General features: G+C 57.8%; 1 protein-coding gene across 2 annotated transcripts in view; it reads left to right on the forward strand.

The window, feature by feature from the left end:
• The window catches only part of uxt (ubiquitously-expressed, prefoldin-like chaperone), a 50,306-nt gene that overhangs the window by 14,553 nt on the left and 10,038 nt on the right, over positions 1 to 25,715 (forward strand). For both annotated transcript variants that reach the window (XM_059958497.1, XM_059958496.1), the window contains exon 5: positions 5,961 to 6,024. In XM_059958497.1, the coding sequence (XP_059814480.1) occupies positions 5,961 to 6,024 (64 nt within the window). The remainder of the gene's footprint in view (positions 1 to 5,960; positions 6,025 to 25,715) is intronic.

Consider the following 25,715-nt stretch of genomic DNA (forward strand, 5'->3'; position numbering starts at 1 on the left):
ACCCCCACCCCCCCCCCTGTGGACACCGGGACACTCACACTGACGAGACTGTATTACAGACCCCCACCCCCTGCCCTGTGGACACTGGGACACTCACATTGACGAGACTGTACTACAGACCCCACCCCCCCTCCCGCCCTGTGGTCACTGGGACACTCACACTGACGAGACTGTACTACAGACCCCCACCCCCCGCCCTGTGGTCACTGGGACACTCACACTGACGAGACTGTACTACAGACCCCCACCCCCTGCCCTGTGGACACCGGGACACTCACACTGACGAGACTGTACTACAGACCCCCACCCCCCGCCCTGTGGACTCCGGGACACTCACATTGACGAGACTGTATTACAGACCCCCACCCCCTGCCCTGTGGACACTGGGACACTCACATTGACGAGACTGTACTACAGACCCCCACCCCCTGCCCTGTGGTCACTGGGACACTCACACTGACGAGACTGTACTACAGACCCCACCCCCCGCCCTGTGGACACCGGGACACTCACACTGACGAGACTGTACTACAGACCCCACCCCCCCCCCCCGTGGACACCGGGACACTCACACTGACGAGACTGAACTACAGACCCCCTCCCCCTGCCCTGTGGTCACTGGGACACTCACACTGACGAGACTACTACAGACCCCCACCCCCCGCCCTGTGGACACCGGGACACTCACACTGACGAGACTGTACTACAGACCCCCCCTCCCGCCCTGTGGACACCGGGACACTCACACTGACGAGACTGTACTACAGACCCCCACCCCCCCTCCCGCCCTGTGGACACCGGGACACTCACACTGACGAGACTGTACTACAGACCCCCACCCCCCCTCCCCGCCCTGTGGACACCGGGACACTCACACTGACGAGACTGTACTACAGACCCCCACCCCCCCCTCCCGCCCTGTGGTCACTGGGACACTCGCATTGACGAGACTGTACTACAGACCCCCACCCCCCGCCCTGTGGACACCGGGACACTCACACTGACGAGACTGTACTACAGACCCCCACCCCTCGCCCTGTGGACACCGGGACACTCAGGATACTGAGGAACAGAAATGTAATCAGATTAAGGAAATATGTTAAAAGAATAGGGTTGCTGTCATGTGAGATTTCAACTTGCCTCAGGTTTAGATGGGGCAGAATTTTTAAAGTGTATCCAGGACGGTCTCTTAAATCAGCATATGGATGGTCCAACAATAGAAGGGGCCATACTGGACGTGGTGTTGGATAATGAGCCTGACCAGGTGACTGACCTTTCATTTTAGGAACAGTAACCACAAATCCTTAACTTTCAAGATGTTATAGATAAGGATGGATACAGTCCTTGTGGGAGAATCTTAAATTGGAGTAGAGCAAATTACAAGGGCATTAGGCAGGAACTAAGAAGCGTTAATTGGGAACACCTTTTCTCTGGCAAGTCCACATCAGACACGTGGAGGGTGTTTAAAGATCAATGACAGAGTACAGGTATGTTCATGTTGGAAGGAAGGACAGGGGTGGAAAGATAAGAGAACCTTGGATGTCCAAAGAAGTGATGAATTTAGTCAAGAAGGAAAAGATTGTAAAGCTTTTGAAATTAGGATGAAACGCACATGAGAAAAAGGAAATCGGAAAAGAACTAAAGAAGGAAATTAGGAAGCCAGAAGGGGCCATGAAAAGTCCTTGGCAGATAAGATTAAGGTGAATCTGAAGGCATTCTATACATACATCAAGAGCAAGAGGGTGGGACCACTCAAGGATAAAGGGTGGAACATTTGCTTGGATGTGGAGAATGTGAGTAAGGCACTTAACGAGTACTTTGCTTCAGTATTTACCAAGGAAAAGGATATTGAGGACCAGGAGATCAGTGCTGAGTGTATAAACACGTTAGGGTTAGGGTTAGGATATTGAGGACAAGGAGATCAGTGCTGAGTGTATAAATATGTTAGGGTTAGGGTTAGGATATTGAGGACCAGGAGATCAGTGCTGAGTGTATAAACACGTTAGGGTGTTTAGAGGTCAGGAAGGAGGAAGTTTTGGGCCTCCTAAAGAGTATTAAGAATAATAAGTCCCCAGGCTTGATGGGATTAACCATTGAAGGAGGCAAGAGACTGCTGGGCCCTTGACCAGTATATGCAAGTCCTTTAGACACAGGCGAGGTCCCGGAGGACTGGTGAATGGCTAATGTTGTACCTCTATTTCAGCAGGGAACGAGGGAAAATCCTGGAAACTATAGACTGGTGAGTCTCAGGTCAGTTGCAGAGAAATTGCTGGAGAAAATTCTTAAGGATAGATTATATTGGAAACCCATGGCCTGATTAGGGAGAGCCAGCATGGCTTTGTGTCATGCCTTACCAACTTGACCGAGGTTTTTTTACAAGATGACAAGAGATTAATGAAGGTAGGGTAGTGGATGTTGTCGACATGGATTATAGTAAGGTGTTTAACAAGGTCCATCAGAAGGTTATGCTAAACCAGAAGGTTATGCATGGAATCTGCAGCGAATTGGCTGTGTGGACTCAGAACTGGCTTGCACTTTGTTGAAAGGGACTTATTCGAGCTGGAGGTTTGATATTCCTCTTTCACCGGGATCTGTGCTGGGACCTCTGCTGTTTGTGATGTCTATAATTGACCAGGATGAAAATATAGATAGGTGGTCAGTTTGTGGAGTGGTGGAGTTGTGGATAGTGTAGAAAACTGGCATGATATAGGTGTGGGCAGTGAACCAGCAGACCAGTGTGGGAGGTGTGGGCAGAGAAACAGCAGACCAGTGTGGGAGATGTGGGCAGTGAAACAGCAGACCAGTGGGAGATGTGGGCAGAGAAACAGCAGACCAGTGTGGGAGGTGTGGGCAGTGAAACAGCAGACCAGTGTGGGAGATGTGGGCAGAGAAACAGCAGACCAGTGTGGGAGGTGTGGGCAGAGAAACAGCAGACCAGTGTGGGGTGTGGGCAGAGAACCAGCAGACCTGTGTGGGGTGTGGGCAGAGAACCAGCAGACCAGTGTGAGAGGTGTGGGCAGTGAACCAGCAGACTAGTGTGGGGTGTGGGCAGTGAACCAGCAGACCTGTGTGGGGTGTGGGCAGAGAACCAGCAGACCAGTGTGAGAGGTGTGGGCAGTGAACCAGCAGACTAGTGTGGGGTGTGGGCAGTGAACCAGCAGACTAGTGTGGGGTGTGGGCAGAGAACCAGCAGACCAGTGGGGGGTGTGGGCAGAGAACCAGCAGACTAGTGTGGGGTGTGGGCAGAGAACCAGCAGACCAGTGTGGGGTGTGGGCAGAGAACCAGCAGACCAGTGGGGGGTGTGGGCAGAGAACCAGCAGACCAGTGTGAGAGGTGTGGGCAGTGAACCAGCAGACCATTGTGGGGTGTGGGCAGTGAAACAGCAGACCAGTGTGGGAGATGTGGGCAGAGAACCAGCAGACCAGTGTGGGGTGTGGGCAGTGAACCAGCAGACCAGTGTGGGGTGTGGGCAGTGAACCAGCAGACTAGTGTGGGGTGTGGGCAGAGAAGCAGCAGACCAGTGTGGGCAGTGAACCAGCAGACCAGTGTGGGGCGTGGGCAGAGAACCAGCAGACCAGTGTGGGGTGTGGGCAGAGAACCAGCAGACCAGTGTGGGCAGTGAACCAGCAGACCAGTGTGGGGTGTGGGCAGAGAACCAGCAGACCAGTGTGGGCAGTGAACCAGCAGACTAGTGTGGGGTGTGGGCAGAGAAGCAGCAGACCAGTGTGGGCAGTGAACCAGCAGACCAGTGTGGGGTGTGGGCAGAGAACCAGCAGACCAGTGTGGGGTGTGGGCAGAGAACCAGCAGACCAGTGTGGGCAGTGAACCAGCAGACCAGTGTGGGGTGTGGGCAGAGAACCAGCAGACCAGTGTGGGCAGTGAACCAGCAGACTAGTGTGGGGTGTGGGCAGAGAAGCAGCAGACCAGTGTGGGCAGTGAACCAGCAGACCAGTGTGGGGTGTGGGCAGAGAACCAGCAGACCAGTGTGGGCAGTGAACCAGCAGACCATTGTGGGGTGTGGGCAGTGAACCAGCAGACCATTGTGGGGTGTGGGCAGTGAACCAGCAGACTAGTGTGGGCAGTGAACCAGCAGACCAGTGTGGGCAGTGAACCAGCAGACCATTGTGGGGTGTGGGCAGTGAACCAGCAGACCAGTGTGGGGTGTGGGCAGTGAACCAGCAGACCAGTGTGGGCAGTGAACCAGCAGACCATTGTGGGGTGTGGGCAGTGAACCAGCAGACTAGTGTGGGGTGTGGGCAGAGAAGCAGCAGACCAGTGTGGGGTGTGGGCAGAGAACCAGCAGACCAGTGTGGGCAGTGAACCAGCAGACCAGTGTGGGGTGTGGGCAGAGAACCAGCAGACCAGTGTGGGCAGTGAACCAGCAGACCATTGTGGGGTGTGGGCAGTGAACCAGCAGACCAGTGTGGGGTGTGGGCAGTGAACCAGCAGACTAGTGTGGGGTGTGGGCAGTGAACCAGCAGACCAGTGTGGGGTGTGGGCAGAGAACCAGCAGACCAGTGTGGGGTGTGGGCAGTGAACCAGCAGACCAGTGTGGGGTGTGGGCAGTGAACCAGCAGACCATTGTGGGGTGTGGGCAGTGAACCAGCAGACCATTGTGGGGTGTGGGCAGTGAACCAGCAGACCAGTGTGGGGTGTGGGCAGAGAACCAGCAGACCAGTGTGGGGTGTGGGCAGTGAACCAGCAGACCATTGTGGGGTGTGGGCAGTGAACCAGCAGACCATTGTGGGGTGTGGGCAGTGAACCAGCAGACCAGTGTGGGGTGTGGGCAGAGAACCAGCAGACCAGTGTGGGGTGTGGGCAGTGAACCAGCAGACCATTGTGGGGTGTGGGCAGTGAACCAGCAGACCATTGTGGGGTGTGGGCAGTGAACCAGCAGACCAGTGTGGGGTGTGGGCAGTGAACCAGCAGACCAGTGTGGGGTGTGGGCAGAGAACCAGCAGACCAGTGTGGGGTGTGGGCAGTGAACCAGCAGACCATTGTGGGGTGTGGGCAGTGAACCAGCAGACCATTGTGGGGTGTGGGCAGTGAACCAGCAGACCAGTGTGGGCAGTGAACCAGCAGACCAGTGTGGGGTGTGGGCAGTGAACCAGCAGACCATTGTGGGGTGTGGGCAGTGAACCAGCAGACTAGTGTGGGGTGTGGGCAGAGAACCAGCAGACCAGTGTGGGGTGTGGGCAGAGAACCAGCAGACCAGTGTGGGGTGTGGGCAGTGAACCAGCAGACTAGTGTGGGGTGTGGGCAGAGAACCAGCAGACTAGTGTGGGGTGTGGGCAGAGAACCAGCAGACCAGTGTGGGGTGTGGGCAGAGAACCAGCAGACTAGTGTGGGGTGTGGGCAGAGAACCAGCAGACCAGTGTGGGGTGTGGGCAGAGAACCAGCAGACCAGTGTGGGGTGTGGGCAGAGAACCAGCAGACCAGTGTGGGGTGTGGGCAGAGAACCAGCAGACCAGTGTGGGGTGTGGGCAGTGAAACAGCAGACCAGTGTGGGGTGTGGGCACCTTGTTAGGACAAGTACGAGGAAACAGTGTGCTGTTAAGGGTAAGATCCTTGACAGTGTTACTGAACAGAGAGATCTTAGGATCCAAGTTCATAGTTCCTTGAAAGTGACTATACAGATTGATGAGGTGGTGAAGAAGGCTTCTGGAACGTTTGCCTCTTATGAGACGAAGCATTGAGTTCAGAAGTCAGGAGGTTATGTTGCAACTTTATAAACCACCATCTGGACTATTGCATACAGTTCTGGTTTCCCCACTATGGGCTTTCGAGAGGGTGCAGCAGGTTGCTGCCTGGTTTAGAGGACGAGTGGCTGGATAAACTTACGAAAACCTAGGGTGACAGCCGTCCATACGTGCACCACCAGTTAGAGGCGAATACAGGAATGCCCTAGGTTTTGGGGAGGACAGTGTCATTGGCCTGATGCCTGGTCCTTGCATTTCAGGGTGGCGGAAAAGCTGAGCAAGGACTCGGCCAAGATCAAGGGCAACATACGCATGGTGCTCCAGGTGAGGGGCTAGCATGCTGGGGGGGGGGTAAAAATGGTCTGGGAGAGTATGGGGATCGATAACTGGGAGGTGGGGATGTGAGAAGTGAGGAATTATCTTCTCAAGGTGCTGGAGGGAGGGGTCCATTAGGGGTGATATTTGGTGGGAGGTCATGGGGCTTCATTGGTCCAAAAAGTCGAAGGGTGACAGCCTCGGGGTTGCTGTATTTGGTCGATGGGGTTCGGCATTGAGCTGTGGGGTGGTCCAGGGGGTTGGTGTGTTTGATCAGTAAGGGTGGTCCTGGGGATGGTGTGTTTGGTCGATGGGGGTGGTCCTGGGGATGGTGTGTTGGATCGATGGGGGTGGTCCTGGGGATGGTGTGTTTGATCGATGGGGGTGGTCCTGCGGATGGTGTGTTTGATCGATGGGGGTGGTCCTGGGGATGGTGTGTTGGGTCGATGGGGGTGGTCCTGCGGATGGTGTGTTGGGTCGATGGGGGTGGTCCTGCGGATGGTGTGTTTGGTCGATGGGGGTGGTCCTGGGGATGGTGTGTTTGGTCGATGGGGGTGGTCCTGGGGATGGTGTGTTTGGTCGATGGGGGTGGTCCTGGGGATGGTGTGTTTGATCGATGGGGGTGGTCCTGGGGATGGTGTGTTTGGTCGATGGGGGTGGTCCTGGGGATGGTGTGTTTGATCGATGGGGGTGGTCCTGGGGATGATGTGTTTGGTCAGTGGAGGTGGTCCTGGGGATGGTGTGTTTGATTGATGGGGGTGGTCCTGGGGATGATGTGTTTGGTCAGTGGGGGTGGTCCTGGGGATGATGTGTTTGGTCAGTGGGGGTGGTCCTGGGGATGGTGTGTTTGATCGATGGGGGTGGTCCTGGGGATGGTGTGTTTGGTCATTGGGGGTGGTCCTGGGGATGGTGTGTTTGATCAGTGAGGGTGGACCTGGGGATGGTGTGTTTGATCGATGGGGGTGGTCCTGGGGATGGTGTGTTTGGTCAGTGGGGGTGGTCCTGGGGATGGTGTGTTTGGTCAGTGAGGGTGGTCCTGGGGATGGTGTGTTTGATCGATGGGGGTGGTCCTGGGGATGATGTGTTTGGTCGATGGGGGTGGTCCTGGGGATGGTGTGTTTGATTGATGGGGGTGGGCCTGGGGATGGTGTGTTTGATCGATGGGGGTGGTCCTGGGGATGGTGTGTTTGGTCGATGGGGGTGGTCCTGGGGATGGTGTGTTTGGTCGATGGGGGTGGTCCTGGGGATGGTGTGTTTGATCGATGGGGGTGGTCCTGGGGATGATGTGTTTGGTCAGCGGGGGTGGTCCTGGGGATGGTGTGTTTGATTGATGGGGGTGGTCCTGGGGATGATGTGTTTGGTCAGTGGGGGTGGTCCTGGGGATGATGTGTTTGGTCAGTGGGGGTGGTCCTGGGGATGGTGTGTTTGATCGATGGGGGTGGTCCTGGGGATGGTGTGTTTGGTCATTGGGGGTGGTCCTGGGGATGGTGTGTTTGGTCAGTGAGGGTGGTCCTGGGGATGGTGTGTTTGATCGATGGGGGTGGTCCTGGGGATGGTGTGTTTGGTCATTGGGGGTGGTCCTGGGGATGGTGTGTTTGATCAGTGAGGGTGGACCTGGGGATGGTGTGTTTGATCGATGGGGGTGGTCCTGGGGATGGTGTGTTTGGTCAGTGGGGGTGGTCCTGGGGATGGTGTGTTTGATCGATGGGGGTGGTCCTGGGGATGGTGTGTTTGGTCAGTGGGGGAGGTCCTGGGGATGGTGTGTTTGATCAGTGGGGGTGGTCCTGGGGATGGTGTGTTTGATTGATGGGGGTGGTCCTGGGGATGGTGTGTTTGATCGATGGGGGTGGTCCTGGGGATGATGTGTTTGGTCAGTGGGGGTGGTCCTGGGGATGATGTGTTTGGTCAGTGGGGGTGGTCCTGGGGATGGTGTGTTTGATCGATGGGGGTGGTCCAGGGGATGGTGTGTTTGATCAGTGAGGGTGGTCCTGGGGATGGTGTGTTTGGTCAGTGGGGGTGTTCCTGGGGATGGTGTGTTTGATTGATGGGGGTGGTCCTGGGGATGGTGTGTTTGGTCATTGGGGGTGGTCCTGGGGATGGTGTGTTTGATCAGTGAGGGTGGACCTGGGGATGGTGTGTTTGATCGATGGGGGTGGTCCTGGGGATGGTGTGTTTGGTCAGTGGGGGTAGTCCTGGGGATGGTGTGTTTGGTCAGTGAGGGTGGTCCTGGGGATGGTGTGTTTGATCGATGGGGGTGGTCCTGGGGATGGTGTGTTTGATCAGTGAGGGTGGACCTGGGGATGGTGTGTTTGATTGATGGGGGTGGTCCTGGGGATGGTGTGTTTGATTGATGGGGGTGGTCCTGGGGATGGTGTGTTTGATCGATGGGGGTGGTCCTGGGGATGATGTGTTTGATCGATGGGGGTGGTCCTGGGGATGATGTGTTTGGTCAGTGGGGGTGGTCCTGGGGATGATGTGTTTGGTCAGTGGGGGTGGTCCTGGGGATGGTGTGTTTGATTGATGGGGGTGGTCCTGGGGATGGTGTGTTTGATCGATGGGGGTGGTCCTGGGGATGATGTGTTTGGTCAGTGGGGGTGGTCCTGGGGATGATGTGTTTGGTCAGTGGGGGTGGTCCTGGGGATGGTGTGTTTGATCGATGGGGGTGGTCCAGGGGATGGTGTGTTTGGTCATTGGGGGTGGTCCTGGGGATGGTGTATTTGATCAGTGAGGGTGGTCCTGGGGATGGTGTGTTTGGTCAGTGAGGGTGGTCCTGGGGATGATGTGTTTGATCGATGAGGGTGGTCCTGGGGATGGTGTGTTTGGTCGATGGGGGTGTTCCTGGGGATGGTGTGTTTGGTCGATGGGGGTGGTCCTGGGGATGGTGTGTTTGATCGATGGGGGTGGTCCTGGGGATGATGTGTTTGGTCAGTGGGGGTGTTCCTGGGGATGGTGTGTTTGATTGATGGGGGTGGTCCTGGGGATGATGTGTTTGTTCAGTGGGGGTGGTCCTGGGGATGGTGTGTTTGATCAGTGAGGGTGGACCTGGGGATGGTGTGTTTGATCGATGGGGGTGGTCCTGGGGATGGTGTGTTTGATCGATGGGGGTGGTCCTGGGGATGGTGTGTTTGGTCAGTGGGGGTGGTCCTGGGGATGGTGTGTTTGGTCAGTGAGGGTGGTCCTGGGGATGGTGTGTTTGATCGATGGAGGTGGTCCTGGGGATGGTGTGTTTGGTCATTGGGGGTGGTCCTGGGGATGGTGTGTTTGATCAGTGAGGGTGGACCTGGGGATGGTGTGTTTGATCGATGGGGGTGGTCCTGGGGATGGTGTGTTTGATCAGTGAGGGTGGACCTGGGGATGGTGTGTTTGATCGATGGGGGTGGTCCTGGGGATGGTGTGTTTTGGTCAGTGGGGGTGGTCCTGGGGATGGTGTGTTTGATCGATGGGGGTGGTCCTGGGGATGGTGTGTTTGGTCAGTGGGGGAGGTCCTGGGGATGGTGTGTTTGATCGATGGGGGTGGTCCTGGGGATGATGTGTTTGATCGATGGGGGTGGTCCTGGGGATGATGTGTTTGGTCAGTGGGGGTGGTCCTGGGGATGATGTGTTTGGTCAGTGGGGGTGGTCCTGGGGATGGTGTGTTTGATTGATGGGGGTGGTCCTGGGGATGGTGTGTTTGATCGATGGGGGTGGTCCTGGGGATGATGTGTTTGGTCAGTGGGGGTGGTCCTGGGGATGATGTGTTTGGTCAGTGGGGGTGGTCCTGGGGATGGTGTGTTTGATCGATGGGGGTGGTCCAGGGGATGGTGTGTTTGGTCATTGGGGGTGGTCCTGGGGATGGTGTGTTTGATCAGTGAGGGTGGTCCTGGGGATGGTGTGTTTGATCAGTGAGGGTGGTCCTGGGGATGGTGTGTTTGGTCAGTGGGGGTGGTCCTGGGGATGGTGTGTTTGATCGATGGGGGTGGTCCTGGGGATGGTGTGTTTGATCGATGAGGGTGGTCCTGGGGATGGTGTGTTTGATCGATGGGGGTGGTCCTGGGGATGGTGTGTTTGGTCAGTGGGGGTGGTCCTGGGGATGGTGTGTTTGATCGATGAGGGTGGTCCTGGGGATGGTGTGTTTGATCGATGGGGGTGGTCCTGGGGATGGTGTGTTTGGTCGATGGGGGTGGTCCTGGGGATGGTGTGTTGGATTGATGGGGGTGGTCCTGGGGATGGTGTGTTTGATCGATGGGGGTGGTCCTGGGGATGATGTGTTTGATCGATGAGGGTGTTCTTGGGGATGGTGTGTTTGGTCAGTGGGGGTGGTCCTGGGGATGATGTGTTTGGTCGATGGGGGTGGTCCTGGGGATGCTGTGTTTGGTCAGTGGGGGTGGTCCTGGGGATGGTGTGTTTGATCGATGGGGGTGGTCCTGGGGATGGTGTGTTTGGTCAGTGAGGGTGGTCCTGGGGATGGTGTGTTTGGTCAGTGAGGGTGGTCCTGGGGATGGTGTGTTTGGTCGATGGGGGTGGTCCTGGGGATGGTGTGTTTGGTCAGTGGGGGTGGTCCTGGGGATGTTGTGTTTGATCGATGGGGGTGGTCCTGGGGATGATGTGTTTGGTCAGTGGGGGTGGTCCTGGGGATGGTGTGTTTGGTCAGTGGGGGTGGTCCTGAGGATGGTGTGTTTGATCGATGGGGGTGGTCCTGGGGATGTTGTGTTTGATCGATGGGGGTGGTCCTGGGGATGATGTGTTTGGTCAGTGGGGGTGGTCCTGGGGATGGTGTGTTTGGTCAGTGGGGGTGGTCCTGGGGATGGTGTGTTTGATCGATGGGGGTGGTCCATGGGCTGGTGTGTTTGGTCGATGGGGGTGGTCCTGGGGATGGTGTGTTTGATCGATGGGGGTGGTTTTGGGGATGGTGTGTTTGGTCGATGGGGGTGGTCCTGGGGATGGTGTGTTTGGTCGATGGGGGTGGTCCTGGGGATGGTGTGTTTGATCGATGGGGGTGGTCCTGGGGATGGTGTGTTTGGTCGATGGGGGTGGTCCTGGGGATGGTGTGTTTGATCGATGGGGGTGGTCCTGGGGATGATGTGTTTGGTCAGTGGGGGTGGTCCTGGGGATGATGTGTTTGGTCAGTGGGGGTGGTCCTGGGGATGGTGTGTTTGATCGATGGGGGTGGTCCTGGGGATGATGTGTTTGGTCAGTGGGGGTGGTCCTGGGGATGATGTGTTTGGTCAGTGGGGGTGGTCCTGGGGATGGTGTGTTTGATCGATGGGGGTGGTCCTGGGGATGGTGTGTTTGATCGATGGGGGTGGTCCTGGGGATGGTGTGTTTGATCAGTGAGGGTGGACCTGGGGATGGTGTGTTTGATCGATGGGGGTGGTCCTGGGGATGGTGTGTTTGGTCAGTGGGGGTGGTCCTGGGGATGGTGTGTTTGGTCAGTGAGGGTGGTCCTGGGGATGGTGTGTTTGATCGATGGGGGTGGTCCTGGGGATGATGTGTTTGGTCGATGGGGGTGGTCCTGGGGATGGTGTGTTTGGTCGATGGGGGTGGTCCTGGGGATGGTGTGTTTGATCGATGGGGGTGGTCCTGGGGATGGTGTGTTTGGTCGATGGGGGTGGTCCTGGGGATGGTGTGTTTGATCGATGGGGGTGGTCCTGGGGATGATGTGTTTGGTCAGCGGGGGTGGTCCTGGGGATGGTGTGTTTGATTGATGGGGGTGGTCCTGGGGATGGTGTGTTTGATCGATGGGGGTGGTCCTGGGGATGGTGTGTTTGGTCATTGGGGGTGGTCCTGGGGATGGTGTGTTTGGTCAGTGAGGGTGGTCCTGGGGATGGTGTGTTTGATCGATGGGGGTGGTCCTGGGGATGGTGTGTTTGGTCAGTGGGGGTGGTCCTGGGGATGGTGTGTTTGATCGATGGGGGTGGTCCTGGGGATGGTGTGTTTGGTCAGTGGGGGAGGTCCTGGGGATGGTGTGTTTGATTGATGGGGGTGGTCCTGGGGATGGTGTGTTTGATCGATGGGGGTGGTCCTGGGGATGATGTGTTTGGTCAGTGGGGGTGGTCCTGGGGATGATGTGTTTGGTCAGTGGGGGTGGTCCTGGGGATGGTGTGTTTGATCGATGGGGGTGGTCCAGGGGATGGTGTGTTTGGTCATTGGGGGTGGTCCTGGGGATGGTGTGTTTGATCAGTGAGGGTGGTCCTGGGGATGGTGTGTTTGGTCAGTGGGGGTGGTCCTGGGGATGATGTGTTTGATCGATGAGGGTGGTCCTGGGGATGGTGTGTTTGGTCGATGGGGGTGTTCCTGGGGATGGTGTGTTTGGTCGATGGGGGTGGTCCTGGGGATGGTGTGTTTGATCGATAGGGGGGGTCCTGGGGTTGATGTGTTTGGTCAGTGGGGGTGTTCCTGGGGATGGTGTGTTTGATTGATGGGGGTGGTCCTGGGGATGGTGTGTTTGGTCATTGGGGGTGGTCCTGGGGATGGTGTGTTTGATCAGTGAGGGTGGACCTGGGGATGGTGTGTTTGATCGATGGGGGTGGTCCTGGGGATGGTGTGTTTGGTCAGTGGGGGTAGTCCTGGGGATGGTGTGTTTGGTCAGTGAGGGTGGTCCTGGGGATGGTGTGTTTGATCGATGGGGGTGGTCCTGGGGATGGTGTGTTTGATCAGTGAGGGTGGACCTGGGGATGGTGTGTTTGATTGATGGGGGTGGTCCTGGGGATGGTGTGTTTGATTGATGGGGGTGGTCCTGGGGATGGTGTGTTTGATCGATGGGGGTGGTCCTGGGGATGATGTGTTTGATCGATGGGGGTGGTCCTGGGGATGATGTGTTTGGTCAGTGGGGGTGGTCCTGGGGATGATGTGTTTGGTCAGTGGGGGTGGTCCTGGGGATGGTGTGTTTGATTGATGGGGGTGGTCCTGGGGATGGTGTGTTTGATCGATGGGGGTGGTCCTGGGGATGATGTGTTTGGTCAGTGGGGGTGGTCCTGGGGATGATGTGTTTGGTCAGTGGGGGTGGTCCTGGGGATGGTGTGTTTGATCGATGGGGGTGGTCCAGGGGATGGTGTGTTTGGTCATTGGGGGTGGTCCTGGGGATGGTGTATTTGATCAGTGAGGGTGGTCCTGGGGATGGTGTGTTTGGTCAGTGAGGGTGGTCCTGGGGATGATGTGTTTGATCGATGAGGGTGGTCCTGGGGATGGTGTGTTTGGTCGATGGGGGTGTTCCTGGGGATGGTGTGTTTGGTCGATGGGGGTGGTCCTGGGGATGGTGTGTTTGATCGATGGGGGTGGTCCTGGGGATGATGTGTTTGGTCAGTGGGGGTGGTCCTGGGGATGGTGTGTTTGATTGATGGGGGTGGTCCTGGGGATGATGTGTTTGTTCAGTGGGGGTGGTCCTGGGGATGGTGTGTTTGATCAGTGAGGGTGGACCTGGGGATGGTGTGTTTGATCGATGGGGGTGGTCCTTGGGATGGTGTGTTTGATCGATGGGGGTGGTCCTGGGGATGGTGTGTTTGGTCAGTGGGGGTGGTCCTGGGGATGGTGTGTTTGGTCAGTGAGGGTGGTCCTGGGGATGGTGTGTTTGATCGATGGGGGTGGTCCTGGGGATGGTGTGTTTGGTCATTGGGGGTGGTCCTGGGGATGGTGTGTTTGATCGATGGGGGTGGTCCTGGGGATGGTGTGTTTGATCAGTGAGGGTGGACCTGGGGATGGTGTGTTTGATCGATGGGGGTGGTCCTGGGGATGGTGTGTTTTGGTCAGTGGGGGTGGTCCTGGGGATGGTGTGTTTGATCGATGGGGGTGGTCCTGGGGATGGTGTGTTTGGTCAGTGGGGGAGGTCCTGGGGATGGTGTGTTTGATCGATGGGGGTGGTCCTGGGGATGGTGTGTTTGGTCAGTGGGGGTGGTCCTGGGGATGATGTGTTTGGTCAGTGGGGGTGGTCCTGGGGATGATGTGTTTGATCGATGGGGGTGGTCCTGGGGATGATGTGTTTGATCGATGGGGGTGGTCCTGGGGATGATGTGTTTGGTCAGTGGGGGTGGTCCTGGGGATGATGTGTTTGGTCAGTGGGGGTGGTCCTGGGGATGGTGTGTTTGATTGATGGGGGTGGTCCTGGGGATGGTGTGTTTGATCGATGGGGGTGGTCCTGGGGATGATGTGTTTGGTCAGTGGGGGTGGTCCTGGGGATGATGTGTTTGGTCAGTGGGGGTGGTCCTGGGGATGGTGTGTTTGATCGATGGGGGTGGTCCAGGGGATGGTGTGTTTGGTCATTGGGGGTGGTCCTGGGGATGGTGTGTTTGATCAGTGAGGGTGGTCCTGGGGATGGTGTGTTTGATCAGTGAGGGTGGTCCTGGGGATGGTGTGTTTGGTCAGTGGGGGTGGTCCTGGGGATGGTGTGTTTGATCGATGGGGGTGGTCCTGGGGATGGTGTGTTTGATCGATGAGGGTGGTCCTGGGGATGGTGTGTTTGATCGATGGGGGTGGTCCTGGGGATGGTGTGTTTGGTCGATGGGGGTGGTCCTGGGGATGGTGTGTTGGATTGATGGGGGTGGTCCTGGGGATGGTGTGTTTGATCGATGGGGGTGGTCCTGGGGATGATGTGTTTGATCGATGAGGGTGTTCTTGGGGATGGTGTGTTTGGTCAGTGGGGGTGGTCCTGGGGATGATGTGTTTGGTCGATGGGGGTGGTCCTGGGGATGCTGTGTTTGGTCAGTGGGGGTGGTCCTGGGGATGGTGTGTTTGATCGATGGGGGTGGTCCTGGGGATGGTGTGTTTGGTCAGTGAGGGTGGTCCTGGGGATGGTGTGTTTGGTCAGTGAGGGTGGTCCTGGGGATGGTGTGTTTGGTCGATGGGGGTGGTCCTGGGGATGGTGTGTTTGGTCAGTGGGGGTGGTCCTGGGGATGTTGTGTTTGATCGATGGGGGTGGTCCTGGGGATGATGTGTTTGGTCAGTGGGGGTGGTCCTGGGGATGGTGTGTTTGGTCAGTGGGGGTGGTCCTGAGGATGGTGTGTTTGATCGATGGGGGTGGTCCTGGGGATGTTGTGTTTGATCGATGGGGGTGGTCCTGGGGATGATGTGTTTGGTCAGTGGGGGTGGTCCTGGGGATGATGTGTTTGGTCAGTGGGGGTGGTCCTGGGGATGGTGTGTTTGGTCAGTGGGGGTGGTCCTGGGGATGGTGTGTTTGATCGATGGGGGTGGTCCTGGGGATGGTGTGTTTGATCGATGGGGGTGGGCCTGGGGATGGTGTGTTTGATCGATGGGGGTGGTCCTGGGGATGGTGTGTTTGATCGATGGGGGTGGTCCTGGGGATGGTGTGTTTGATCGATGGGGGTGGTCCTGGGGATGGTGTGTTTGATCGATGAGGGTGGTCCTGGGGATGGTGTGTTTGATCAGTGGGGGAGGTCCTGGGGATGGTGTGTTTCGTCAGTGGGGGAGGTCCTGGGGATGGTGTGTTTGATCAGTGGGGGTGGTCCTGGGGATGATGTGTTTGATCGATGGGGGTGGTCCTGGGGACAGTGTGTTTGGTCAGTGGGGGTGTTCCTGGGGATGGTGTGTTTGATTGATGGGGGTGGTCCTGGGGATGATGTGTTTGATCGATGGGGGTGGTCCTGGGGATGGTGTGTTTGATCAGTGAGGGTGGACCTGGGGATGATGTGTTTGATCGATGGGGGTGGTCCTGGGGACAGTGTGTTTGGTCAGTGGGGGTGGTCCTGGGGATGGTGTGTTGGATTGATGGGGGTTGTCCTGAAGATGGTGTGTTGGATTGATGGGGTTGGTCCTGGGGATGGTGTGTTGGATCGATGGGGGTGGTCCTGGGGATGGTGTGTTTGATCAATGGGGGTGGTCCTGGGGATGGTGTGTTGGATCGATGGGGGTGGTCCTGGGGATGGTGTGTTTGATCGATGGGGGTGGTCCTGGGGATGGTGTGTTTGATCGATGGGGGTGGTCCTGGGGATGATGTGTTTGGTCAGTGGGGGTGGTCCTGGGGATGGTGTGTTTGGTCAGTGGGAGTGGTCCTGGGGATGGTGTGTTTGATCGATGGGGGTGGTCCTGGGGATGTTGTGTTTGATCGATGGGGTGGTCCTGGGGATGATGTGTTTGGTCAGTGGGGGTGGTCCTGGGGATGGTGTGTTTGATCGATGGAGGTGGTCCTGGGGATGGTGTGTTTGGTCGATGGGGGTGGTCCTGGGGATGGTGTGTTTGATCGATGGGGGTGGTCCTGGGGATGGTGTGTTTGATCGATGGGGGTGGTCCTGGGGATGATGTGTTTGATCGATGGGGGTGGTCCTGGGGATGGTGTGTTTGATCGATGAGGGTGGTCCTGGGGATGGTGTGTTTGATCAGTGGGGGAGGTCCTGGGGATGGTGTGTTTGATCAGTGGGGGTGGTCCTGGGGATGGTGTGTTTCGTCAGTGGGGGAGGTCCTGGGGATGGTGTGTTTGATCAGTGGGGGTGGTCCTGGGGATGTTGTGTTTGATCAATGAGGGTGGTCCTGGGGATGGTGTGTTTGATCGATGGGGGTGGTCCTGGGGATGATGTGTTTGATCGATGGGGGTGGTCCTGGGGATGGTGTGTTTGGTCTGTGGGGGTGGTCCTGGGGATGGTGTGTTGGATTGATGGGGGTGGTCCTGGGGATGGGGTGTTGGATTGATGGGGGTGGTCCTGGGGATGGTGTGTTTGGTCAGTGGGGGTGGTCCTGGGGATGGTGTGTTTGATCGATGGGGGTGGTCCTGGGGATGATGTGTTTGGTCAGTGGGGGTGGTCCTGGGGATGGTGTGTTTGGTCAGTGGGGGTGGTCCTGGGGATGGTGTGTTTGATCGATGGGGGTGGTCCTGGGGATGTTGTGTTTGATCGATGGGGTGGTCCTGGGGATGATGTGTTTGGTCAGTGGGGGTGGTCCTGGGGATGGTGTGTTTGGTCAGTGGGGGTGGTCCTGGGGATGGTGTGTTTGATCGATGGAGGTGGTCCTGGGGATGGTGTGTTTGATCGATGGGGGTGGGCCTGGGGATGATGTGTTTGATCGATGGGGGTGGTCCTGGGGATGGTGTGTTTGATCGATGAGGGTGGTCCTGGGGATGGTGTGTTTGATCAGTGGGGGAGGTCCTGGGGATGGTGTGTTTGATCAGTGGGGGTGGTCCTGGGGATGGTGTGTTTCGTCAGTGGGGGAGGTCCTGGGGATGGTGTGTTTGATCAGTGGGGGTGGTCCTGGGGATGTTGTGTTTGATCAATGAGGGTGGTCCTGGGGATGGTGTGTTTGATCGATGGGGGTGGTCCTGGGGATGATGTGTTTGATCGATGGGGGTGGTCCTGGGGATGGTGTGTTTGGTCAGTGGGGGTGGTCCTGGGGATGGTGTGTTGGATTGATGGGGGTGGTCCTGGGGATGGTGTGTTGGATTGATGGGGGTGGTCCTGGGGATGGTGTGTTTGGTCGATGGGGGTGGTCCTGGGGATGATGTGTCTGATCGATGAGGGTGGTCCTGGGGATGGTGTGTTTGGTCGATGGGGGTGTTCCTAGGAATGGTGTGTTTGGTCAGTGGGGGTGGTCCTGGGGATGGTGTGTTTGGTCAGTGGGGGTGGTCCTGGGGATGGTGTGTTTGATCGATGGGGGTGGTCCTGGGGATGGTGTGTTTGGTCAGTGAGGGTGGTCCTGGGGATGGTGTGTTTGGTCTGTGAGGGTGGTCCTGGGGATGGTGTGTTTGGTCAGTGGGGGTGGTCCTGGGGATGGTGTCGTCCTGGGGATGGTGTGTTTGGTCAGTGGGGGTGGTCCTGGGGATGGTGTGTTTGGTCGATGGGGGTTGTCCTGGGGATGGTGTGTTTGATCGATGGGGGTTGTCCTGGGGATGGTGTGTTTGATCGATGGGGGTGGTCCTGGGGATGGTGGGTTTGGTCAGTGAGGGTGGTCCTGGGGATGGTGTGTTTGGTCAGTGAGGGTGGTCCTGGGGATGGTGTGTTTGGTCAGTGAGGGTGGTCCTGGGGATGGTGTGTTTGGTCGATGGGGGTGGTCCTGGGGATGGTGTGTTTGGTCGATGGGGGTTGTCCTGGGGATGGTGTGTTTGATCGATGGGGGTTGTCCTGGGGTTGGTGTGTTGGATCGATGGGGGTGGTCCAGGGGATGGTGTGTTTGGTCATTGGGGGTGGTCCTGGGGATGATGTGTTTGATCGATGGGGGTGGTCCTGGGGATGGTGTGTTGGATCGATGGGGGTGGTCCTGGGGATGGTGTGTTTGATCGATGGGGGTGTTCCTGGGGATGGTGTGTTTGGTCAGTGGGGGTGGTCCTGGGGATGGTGTGTTTGGTCGATGGGGGTCGTCCTGGGGATGGTGTGTTTGATCGATGGGGGTGGTCCTGGGGATGGTGTGTTTGGTCAGTGAGGGTGGTCCTGGGGATGGTGTGTTTGGTCGATGGGGGTGGTCCTGGGGATGGTGTGTTTGATCGATGGGGGTGGTCCTGGGGATGGTGTGTTTGGTCGATGGGGGTGTTCCTGGGGATGGTGTGTTTGATCGATGGGGGTGGTCCTGGGGATGTTGTGTTTGATCGATGGGGGTGGTCCTGGGGATGATGTGTTTGATCGATGGGGGTGGTCCTGGGGATGGTGTGTTTGGTCAGTGGGGGTGGTCCTGGGGATGGTGTGTTGGATTGATGGGGGTGGTCCTGGGGATGGGGTGTTGGATTGATGGGGGTGGTCCTGGGGATGGTGTGTTTGGTCAGTGGGGGTGGTCCTGGGGATGGTGTGTTTGATCGATGGGGGTGGTCCTGGGGATGATGTGTTTGGTCAGTGGGGGTGGTCCTGGGGATGGTGTGTTTGGTCAGTGGGGGTGGTCCTGGGGATGGTGTGTTTGATCGATGGGGGTGGTCCTGGGGATGTTGTGTTTGATCGATGGGGTGGTCCTGGGGATGATGTGTTTGGTCAGTGGGGGTGGTCCTGGGGATGGTGTGTTTGGTCAGTGGGGGTGGTCCTGGGGATGGTGTGTTTGATCGATGGAGGTGGTCCTGGGGATGGTGTGTTTGGTCGATGGGGGTGGTCCTGGGGATGGTGTGTTTGATCGATGGGGGTGGTCCTGGGGATGGTGTGTTTGGTCGATGGGGGTGGTCCTGGGGATGGTGTGTTTGATCGATGGGGGTGGTCCTGGGGATGGTGTGTTTGATCGATTGGGGTGGTCCTGGGGATGATGTGTTTGATCGATGGGGGTTGTCCTGGGGATGGTGTGTTTGATCGATGAGGGTGGTCCTGGGGATGGTGTGTTTGATCAGTGGGGGAGGTCCTGGGGATGGTGTGTTTGATCAGTGGGGGTGGTCCTGGGGATGTTGTGTTTGATCAATGAGGGTGGTCCTGGGGATGGTGTGTTTGATCGATGGGGGTGGTCCTGGGGATGGTGTGTTTGGTCGATGGGGGTGTTCCTAGGAATGGTGTGTTTGGTCAGTGGGGGTGGTCCTGGGGATGGTGTGTTTGGTCAGTGGGGGTGGTCCTGGGGATGGTGTGTTTAATCGATGGGGGTGGTCCTGGGGATGGTGTGTTTGGTCAGTGAGGGTGGTCCTGGGGATGGTGTGTTTGGTCAGTGAGGGTGGTCCTGGGGATGGTGTGTTTGGTCAGTGAGGGTGGTCCTGGGGATGGTGTGTTTGGTCGATGGGGGTGGTCCTGGGGATGGTGTGTTTGGTCGATGGGGGTTGTCCTGGGGATGGTGTGTTTGATCGATGGGGGTGGTCCAGGGGATGGTGTGTTTGGTCATTGGGGGTGGTCCTGGGGATGATGTGTTTGATCGATGGGGGTGGTCCTGGGGATGGTGTGTTGGATCGATGGGGGTGGTCCTGGGGATGGTGTGTTTGATCGATGGGGGTGTTCCTGGGGATGGTGTGTTTGGTCAGTGGGGGTGGTCCTGGGGATGGTGTGTTTGGTCGATGGGGGTGGTCCTGGGGATGGTGTGTTTGATCGATGGGGGTGGTCCTGGGGATGGTGTGTTTGGTCAGTGAGGGTGGTCCTGGGGATGGTGTGTTTGGTCTGTGAGGGTGGTCCTGGGGATGGTGTGTTTGGTCAGTGGGGGTGGTCCTGGGGATGGTGTCGTCCTGGGGATGGTGTGTTTGGTCAGTGGGGGTGGTCCTGGGGATGGTGTGTTTGGTCGATGGGGGTTGTCCTGGGGATGGTGTGTTTGATCGATGGGGGTTGTCCTGGGGATGGTGTGTTTGATCGATGGGGGTGGTCCTGGGGATGGTGTGTTTGGTCAGTGAGGGTGGTCCTGGGGATGGTGTGTTTGGTCAGTGGGGGTGGTCCTGGGGATGGTGTCGTCCTGGGGATGGTGTGTTTGGTCAGTGGGGGTGGTCCTGGGGATGGTGTGTTTGGTCGATGGGGGTTGTCCTGGGGATGGTGTGTTTGATCGATGGGGGTTGTCCTGGGGATGGTGTGTTTGATCGATGGGGGTGGTCCTGGGGATGGTGTGTTTGGTCAGTGAGGGTGGTCCTGGGGATGGTGTGTTTGGTCAGTGAGGGTGGTCCTGGGGATGGTGTGTTTGGTCAGTGAGGGTGGTCCTGGGGATGGTGTGTTTGGTCGATGGGGGTGGTCCTGGGGATGGTGTGTTTGGTCGATGGGGGTTGTCCTGGGGATGGTGTGTTTGATCGATGGGGGTTGTCCTGGGGTTGGTGTGTTGGATCGATGGGGGTGGTCCAGGGGATGGTGTGTTTGGTCATTGGGGGTGGTCCTGGGGATGATGTGTTTGATCGATGGGGGTGGTCCTGGGGATGGTGTGTTGGATCGATGGGGGTGGTCCTGGGGATGGTGTGTTTGATCGATGGGGGTGTTCCTGGGGATGGTGTGTTTGGTCAGTGGGGGTGGTCCTGGGGATGGTGTGTTTGGTCGATGGGGGTGGTCCTGGGGATGGTGTGTTTGATCGATGGGGGTGGTCCTGGGGATGGTGTGTTTGGTCAGTGAGGGTGGTCCTGGGGATGGTGTGTTTGGTCGATGGGGGTGGTCCTGGGGATGGTGTGTTTGATCGATGGGGGTGGTCCTGGGGATGGTGTGTTTGGTCGATGGGGGTGTTCCTGGGGATGGTGTGTTTGATCGATGGGGGTGGTCCTGGGGATGTTGTGTTTGATCGATGGGGGTGGTCCTGGGGATGATGTGTTTGATCGATGGGGGTGGTCCTGGGGATGGTGTGTTTGGTCAGTGGGGGTGGTCCTGGGGATGGTGTGTTGGATTGATGGGGGTGGTCCTGGGGATGGGGTGTTGGATTGATGGGGGTGGTCCTGGGGATGGTGTGTTTGGTCAGTGGGGGTGGTCCTGGGGATGGTGTGTTTGATCGATGGGGGTGGTCCTGGGGATGATGTGTTTGGTCAGTGGGGGTGGTCCTGGGGATGGTGTGTTTGGTCAGTGGGGGTGGTCCTGGGGATGGTGTGTTTGATCGATGGGGGTGGTCCTGGGGATGTTGTGTTTGATCGATGGGGTGGTCCTGGGGATGATGTGTTTGGTCAGTGGGGGTGGTCCTGGGGATGGTGTGTTTGGTCAGTGGGGGTGGTCCTGGGGATGGTGTGTTTGATCGATGGAGGTGGTCCTGGGGATGGTGTGTTTGGTCGATGGGGGTGGTCCTGGGGATGGTGTGTTTGATCGATGGGGGTGGTCCTGGGGATGGTGTGTTTGGTCGATGGGGGTGGTCCTGGGGATGGTGTGTTTGATCGATGGGGGTGGTCCTGGGGATGGTGTGTTTGATCGATTGGGGTGGTCCTGGGGATGATGTGTTTGATCGATGGGGGTGGTCCTGGGGATGGTGTGTTTGATCGATGAGGGTGGTCCTGGGGATGGTGTGTTTGATCAGTGGGGGAGGTCCTGGGGATGGTGTGTTTGATCAGTGGGGGTGGTCCTGGGGATGTTGTGTTTGATCAATGAGGGTGGTCCTGGGGATGGTGTGTTTGATCGATGGGGGTGGTCCTGGGGATGATGTGTTTGATCGATGGGGGTGGTCCTGGGGATGGTGTGTTTGGTCAGTGGGGGTGGTCCTGGGGATGGTGTGTTGGATTGATGGGGGTGGTCCTGGGGATGGTGTGTTGGATTGATGGGGGTGGTCCTGGGGATGGTGTGTTTGGTCGATGGGGGTGGTCCTGGGGATGGTGTGTTTGGTCAGTGAGGGTGGTCCTGGGGATGGTGTGTTTGGTCAGTGGGGGTGGTCCTGGGGATGGTGTGTTGGATTGATGGGGGTGGTCCTGGGGATGGTGTGTTGGATTGATGGGGGTGGTCCTGGGGATGGTGTGTTGGATTGATGGGGGTGGTCCTGGGGATGATGTGTTTGATCGATGAGGGTGGTCCTGGGGATGGTGTGTTTGGTCGATGGGGGTGTTCCTAGGAATGGTGTGTTTGGTCAGTGGGGGTGGTCCTGGGGATGGTGTGTTTGGTCAGTGGGGGTGGTCCTGGGGATGGTGTGTTTAATCGATGGGGGTGGTCCTGGGGATGGTGTGTTTGGTCAGTGAGGGTGGTCCTGGGGATGGTGTGTTTGGTCTGTGAGGGTGGTCCTGGGGATGGTGTGTTTGGTCAGTGGGGGTGGTCCTGGGGATGGTGTCGTCCTGGGGATGGTGTGTTTGGTCAGTGGGGGTGGTCCTGGGGATGGTGTGTTTGATCGATGGGGGTGGTCCTGGGGATGGTGTGTTTGGTCAGTGAGGGTGGTCCTGGGGATGGTGTGTTTGGTCAGTGAGGGTGGTCCTGGGGATGGTGTGTTTGGTCAGTGAGGGTGGTCCTGGGGATGGTGTGTTTGGTCGATGGGGGTGGTCCTGGGGATGGTGTGTTTGGTCGATGGGGGTTGTCCTGGGGATGGTGTGTTTGATCGATGGGGGTTGTCCTGGAGTTGGTGTGTTGGATCGATGGGGGTGGTCCTGGGGATGATGTGTTTGGTCAGTGCGGGTGGTCCTGGGGATGATGTGTTTGGTCAGTGGGGGTGGTCCTGGGGATGATGTGTTTGATCAGTGAGGGTGGTCCTGGGGATGCTGTGTTTGGTCAGTGGGGGTGGTCCTGGGGATGGTGTGTTTGATCGATGGGGGTGTTCCTGGGGATGGTGTGTTTGATCGATGGGGGTGGTCCTGGGGATGGTGTGTTTGGTCGATGGGGGTGGTCCTGGGGATGGTGTGTTTGATCGATGGGGGTGGTCCTGGGGATGGTGTGTTTGATCGATGAGGGTGTTCCTGGGGATGGTGTGTTTGATCGATGGGGGTGGTCCTGGGGATGGTGTGTTTGGTCGATGGGGGTGGTCCTGGGGATGGTGTGTTGGATTGATGGGGGTGGTCCTGGGGATGGTGTGTTTGATCGATGGGGGTGGTCCTGGGGATGATGTGTTTGATCGATGAGGGTGTTCCTGTGGATGGAGTGTTTGGTCAGTGGGGGTGGTCCTGGGGATGATGTGTTTGGTCGATGGGGGTGGTCCTGGGGATGCTGTGTTTGGTCAGTGGGGGTGGTCCTGGGGATGGTGTGTTTGATCGATGGGGGTGGTCCTGGGGATGGTGTGTTTGGTCAGTGAGGGTGGTCCTGGGGATGGTGTGTTTGGTCAGTGAGGGTGGTCCTGGGGATGGTGTGTTTGGTCGATGGGGGTGGTCCTGGGGATGGTGTGTTTGGTCAGTGGGGGTGGTCCTGGGGATGTTGTGTTTGATCGATGGGGGTGGTCCTGGGGATGATGTGTTTGGTCAGTGGGGGTGGTCCTGGGGATGGTGTGTTTGGTCAGTGGGGGTGGTCCTGAGGATGGTGTGTTTGATCGATGGGGGTGGTCCTGGGGATGTTGTGTTTGATCGATGGGGGTGGTCCTGGGGATGATGTGTTTGGTCAGTGGGGGTGGTCCTGGGGATGGTGTGTTTGGTCAGTGGGGGTGGTCCTGGGGATGGTGTGTTTGATCGATGGGGGTGGTCCTTGGGCTGGTGTGTTTGGTCGATGGGAGTGGTCCTGGGGATGGTGTGTTTGATCGATGGGGGTGGGCCTGGGGATGGTGTGTTTGATCGATGGGGGTGGTCCTGGGGATGGTGTGTTTGATCGATGGGGGTGGTCCTGGGGATGGTGTGTTTGATCGATGGGGGTGGTCCTGGGGATGGTGTGTTTGATCGATGAGGGTGGTCCTGGGGATGGTGTGTTTGATCAGTGGGGGAGGTCCTGGGGATGGTGTGTTTGATCAGTGGGGGTGGTCCTGGGGATGGTGTGTTTCGTCAGTGGGGGAGGTCCTGGGGATGGTGTGTTTGATCAGTGGGGGTGGTCCTGGGGATGATGTGTTTGATCGATGGGGGTGGTCCTGGGGACAGTGTGTTTGGTCAGTGGGGGTGGTCCTGGGGATGGTGTGTTGGATTGATGGGGGTTGTCCTGAAGATGGTGTGTTGGATTGATGGGGTTGGTCCTGGGGATGGTGTGTTGGATCGATGGGGGTGGTCCTGGGGATGGTGTGTTTGATCAATGGGGGTGGTCCTGGGGATGGTGTGTTGGATCGATGGGGGTGGTCCTGGGGATGGTGTGTTTGATCGATGGGGGTGGTCCTGGGGATGGTGTGTTTGATCGATGGGGGTGGTCCTGGGGATGTTGTGTTTGATCGATGGGGGTGGTCCTGGGGATGATGTGTTTGGTCAGTGGGGGTGGTCCTGGGGATGGTGTGTTTGGTCAGTGGGGGTGGTCCTGGGGATGGTGTGTTTGATCGATGGGGGTGGTCCTGGGGATGTTGTGTTTGATCGATGGGGTGGTCCTGGGGATGATGTGTTTGGTCAGTGGGGGTGGTCCTGGGGATGGTGTGTTTGATCGATGGAGGTGGTCCTGGGGATGGTGTGTTTGGTCGATGGGGGTGGTCCTGGGGATGGTGTGTTTGATCGATGGGGGTGGTCCTGGGGATGGTGTGTTTGATCGATGGGGGTGGTCCTGGGGATGATGTGTTTGATCGATGGGGGTGGTCCTGGGGATGGTGTGTTTGATCGATGAGGGTGGTCCTGGGGATGGTGTGTTTGATCAGTGGGGGAGGTCCTGGGGATGGTGTGTTTGATCAGTGGGGGTGGTCCTGGGGATGGTGTGTTTCGTCAGTGGGGGAGGTCCTGGGGATGGTGTGTTTGATCAGTGGGGGTGGTCCTGGGGATGTTGTGTTTGATCAATGAGGGTGGTCCTGGGGATGGTGTGTTTGATCGATGGGGGTGGTCCTGGGGATGATGTGTTTGATCGATGGGGGTGGTCCTGGGGATGGTGTGTTTGGTCTGTGGGGGTGGTCCTGGGGATGGTGTGTTGGATTGATGGGGGTGGTCCTGGGGATGGGGTGTTGGATTGATGGGGGTGGTCCTGGGGATGGTGTGTTTGGTCAGTGGGGGTGGTCCTGGGGATGGTGTGTTTGATCGATGGGGGTGGTCCTGGGGATGATGTGTTTGGTCAGTGGGGGTGGTCCTGGGGATGGTGTGTTTGGTCAGTGGGGGTGGTCCTGGGGATGGTGTGTTTGATCGATGGGGGTGGTCCTGGGGATGTTGTGTTTGATCGATGGGGTGGTCCTGGGGATGATGTGTTTGGTCAGTGGGGGTGGTCCTGGGGATGGTGTGTTTGGTCAGTGGGGGTGGTCCTGGGGATGGTGTGTTTGATCGATGGAGGTGGTCCTGGGGATGGTGTGTTTGGTCGATGGGGGTGGTCCTGGGGATGGTGTGTTTGATCAGTGGGGGAGGTCCTGGGGATGGTGTGTTTGATCAGTGGGGGTGGTCCTGGGGATGGTGTGTTTCGTCAGTGGGGGAGGTCCTGGGGATGGTGTGTTTGATCAGTGGGGGTGGTCCT

This window comes from Hypanus sabinus, unplaced genomic scaffold, assembly GCF_030144855.1.
Source record: "Hypanus sabinus isolate sHypSab1 unplaced genomic scaffold, sHypSab1.hap1 scaffold_1065, whole genome shotgun sequence".
Lineage (NCBI taxonomy): Eukaryota > Metazoa > Chordata > Chondrichthyes > Myliobatiformes > Dasyatidae > Hypanus > Hypanus sabinus.